At 45.6% G+C, this 3,929-nt stretch overlaps 1 protein-coding gene across 1 annotated transcript; it reads right to left on the reverse strand.

The window, feature by feature from the left end:
- Positions 1–561: 561 nt before the first annotated feature.
- On the reverse strand, positions 562–3,569 carry LOC120423742 (somatostatin receptor type 2-like). Its single transcript, XM_039587654.2, has one exon. The coding sequence runs from the start codon at positions 3,002–3,004 to the stop codon at positions 1,460–1,462; it is 1,545 nt and encodes a 514-aa protein (XP_039443588.1). The 5' UTR covers positions 3,005–3,569; the 3' UTR covers positions 562–1,459.
- Positions 3,570–3,929: the final 360 nt, after the last annotated feature.

Consider the following 3,929-nt stretch of genomic DNA (forward strand, 5'->3'; position numbering starts at 1 on the left):
GCCTAAGGAATCAAGTCAGAAGGTACTCCTGATGTCGATTTTTTATTGCAACCCCAGTGGCCACTCAAATACCATTTTTGAATCCCCGTCTTTCCAATGCCTCAAATAATAAAAAAAATATTGCAAATTTAAACCAGTTTATAAAAAGTCAACATCAACAAATATTATCAGTTGATGCTTTGTAAAAAAATATATTTAAAAAGGTGATGATAACAATATTAAGAAAATACTATAATTATGATAAAAAAAATGAAACAATCAAAACTATTAGAAATTTAAAATACATAAAATTTAAATACAAAAATTAAAAAAAAACATCGAGTTTTTGTTTCAAAACGCCATGCAAAATTAAATTTTAAATTTTATCCTTGTTTTTTTTTTTATTTCAAGAAAAAACTGAACATAAGCTTTATTCATAAAAAAAAATTGTTTGTCATGTTTCCATTTTTAGTTTGTGAGTTTTTATATTTACTTCATAAAATCAATGTTCATTGTAGTTCATTGTGTTCATCATGTTGTCACTATTTTAATGCTTTCAATTTTCATTTTTTTTTTAAATGCGTGCTCTTTGTTCTTTGAGGAAAGTGGGGCAATAATATGAACGTTTTGAAAAATACGTCATTTGTGGACACCCCCTGACAAAATTTAGAACAAATTTCTGAGGTGGTGGGGCAGTTGCCTCATGTTGCCCCACCCTGTGCACGGTAGTGATCCAGAGTAACAAGCGACACTTTTGAAAAGACAAATTCTTCAAACATATTTGTAATGGCCTTAATTCAAAACGTCTCGAATCTATTTCGTTATTATAAAAGACTAATTTTTTTATATTTCAAAAAGTATTTATTATATGAGTTGTAATAAAAAAAAACTTAATTTTTGTTTGATTTTAGATTATCTTCAGCGAAGAAGGCAAACCCTATTCTTCATAATAGCAGAATCCACAATCTGAACAAATTCCACGACTCACGAGAACGGCGGAAAAAAAATCCTAGACCGAACCGTAATCAGACAGCAAAACATCGGCAAATTGCAACTTGGGTTCATTTCTATGAGTCGCAGGAAAAAAAATATAAAATAGTTGGAACATGATGACATTTTTTTTTCTCTCTCGCGGAATATCGAATATTTGCGCTGAGCAGATCCCCGGTTCCGATGTCACCGTGTACCAATCATTTGTACCGGGAGTTTTTGCTCCGTTCATTCACAGACAACACACACATTGTATGATTCCGTTTTTAATTGCACGGTTTTGTTGAACTTGCTGCACTCTTCACATGCAAGTCCCGAGTGAGTTTGAGTACGTGTGTGTGTGTGTGTGTTTGCTTTTTTAGTATCTAAATTTATTCCAGACAATTTCACCCTCGCACACACATGCCCTCACGCGTTCGATGTTGATATTTTGTGCACAAAGCTGTAAAGTACACATAAACCTACACAATCACACAAACTCACACACAGTTTATAAATCCGTGTGCAGCACGGGGGGTCTCGCGTCGAGGATTTTGCTCGCGATGGGCATCACGTTCGACGTGGACGTTCCGCCCCCCGTCGTGGTGGTCGTCACCGTGGTCGTGGTGGTTCCGTTTCCGCTGGTTCGCATTCCGCTGGCCGGGTTGTTGTTGTTGTTGTTGCCGTTGACGGGGTCGTTCGGGTGGTTCTGGTCTGCGACCTTCTGGCGGCCGGCGTGCAGGATTTTGGTGGAGTTGCCCCGCTCGGAGCCCCGGTTCCGACCGAACCGAGGGAAGAAGCTGTTTTCGATCTGGAGCTGGGCGTTGATGTCTTTGCCCTTGGTGCAGGTGCAGGCCTTGAGGAAGCTCTTCTTGAAGTTGTCCGAGAGAAAGGCGTACAGGATGGGGTTCATGGCGGAGTTGGAGTAGCCGAGACAGCTGACGAGGACAAAGACGGTGATTTCGAGGCGGGATTTGCACACGTCTGGCGGGGAGTTGATGAGGGCCACCTGGGAGATCCAGTAGGGTAGCCAGCAGAGGACGTACACGGTTATCACGGTGAGGACGAGTTTGGTGACTTTGCGGTGGGAGCGTTTCTTCTCTTTGGATTTGCTCTTTGGGCCCACCGTGCGTAGTTTGCGGATCACCAAGTAGTAGAACATTAAAATTAACGACAACGGGATGGCGAATCCTAGGATGAGGGAGTATAGGGTGAAGGTTGTGCCCGAATTGCCGGCGTTTTCCGAGGGCCACACAATGTTGCAGGAAAGTTTATCCTTTTCGCGTGGTATTGTGTTGCTGTAGAGAAGGACCGGCAGCATGATCATAGCGGAGGCGGTCCAAGCGATGGCCGAGACTATCTTCGATACCAGTGGAGTCCGGAACCGTGGCGATGAAATGGGGTGGCAAACCGCGATGTACCGGTCGGCGGACATTATGAACAGAAAGATTGACGAGGTGAACTGGGTTATCGACGTCGATACCATGTAGGCCTTGCACATCACATTGCCGAACGTCCACTCGCCCAGGTGCATTGTCGTGATGAGAAATGGAATCCCTATCAGAAAGCACTGGTCCGCGATGGCCAGGTTCAGGATGTACATGTTCGTAACGGTTTGCATCTTGGAGAAACGTAGCACCACATAAATCACCAGCGTGTTTCCGAACAGTCCAATGATGGCAACGACCGCGTACAGAATCATCGAGATCAAATTCCCAATGGGCATCTGTATCGATGGGCAAATCTCGTACACCGAGTCGTTGTAGAACGGGAAGAACGCATAAGGGTACGGGTAGCGTCGTGATAAATTAAAATCCGTCCCCGTTGACGTAAGGGCTCGGGTGAAGTTACTCAGCAGGTAGGACAGATTGCCCGAAGCAGACACCGTCGCCGACTGACGGATCAGTGTCAGCAGCTCCGATGGGAACGGCAATCCACCCACCACCGAGGGGGGTGACATCCCTGGAGCCACCCCACCCATCGGACTCGCCGTCGAAAATCCGTTCGTTCCGTTATCCATCTCCAAGCTCACAGTACCATTCCACTGCTGTTCCATTTCACTCGCAATAACTCAAACTGATTCGCACATCTCACTCAAGTTCTTCCCAAATCGCGCGTGCGGAATATCTCTTCGACAGGTCACAAAATTAACGACCAAAGCGCTGCGGCCGGTTTGTTTATTTCTTCACTCATTAGTGACTCAAACCACCGCGCACATCTCGGCGGTTGAAATCCACAAACAAACACGCGGCTGTTCACTTCCCCAAACCATCGTCACCGCCGACCGGCAGTCAAAACAACTCATGTTTATGGGATTAATATCTCAACACCTGGCGGAGCGAAGCATCTTCCATCATCTATTTTCGTGTTCACATGTTACGGATCCCCCACGCGCACGCGGGAGTTCGATGCGTTCAAGGTGTTCAACACGACGTTCTTTATCCTGTCAACGATCCGACAAACACTTGAGTAAACAACACTTGCCGCGAAAGTTATTTATGGTCAAATCGGCTTCTTCTCACACTTTCCAGCCAAACTGTCTCACTCTACGGTTCTAGAAGAAATTCAAACTTCACTCACAAAGAGGCGACCGCGCACAGTATTCTTCAGGGTTCGTCTGACCGGCACGACGACTCAACGACGACTGGTCGCCTTTGACTGTCTGGTCCTCGAAGAAAACTTTCCGCCAGACACACACTGGTGGACCGTCAACGTACTAGAACATAAAGATTGTACTAGATCGTGGATCCTGCGCGCACCCCGTTGGGACTTTCACTTTCATTCATGGAATTTGTGACGATACGAGGGGAGGGAACGGCAGAGGGCGTCCGTACACGTACTAGAATGTTTGTTTTTGTTCGTCGTCGTCGTCGGCGTCGTGACCGAACACCATGGTCTGAGCGTCTATACGCTTCAGTAGACGCTGCTGTGATGACTGCTGGCTGGCTGGCGGGTGGACCTTGGCATGAACCAAGTTCAAG

This window comes from Culex pipiens, chromosome 2, assembly GCF_016801865.2.
Source record: "Culex pipiens pallens isolate TS chromosome 2, TS_CPP_V2, whole genome shotgun sequence".
Taxonomy (NCBI): domain Eukaryota; kingdom Metazoa; phylum Arthropoda; class Insecta; order Diptera; family Culicidae; genus Culex; species Culex pipiens.

Bases quoted from the DNA above. Each gene is read 5' to 3' on its own strand.
- LOC120423742 (XM_039587654.2), bottom strand. From the start codon at position 3,004: ATGGAACAGCAGTGGAATGGTACTGTGAGCTTGGAGATGGATAACGGA.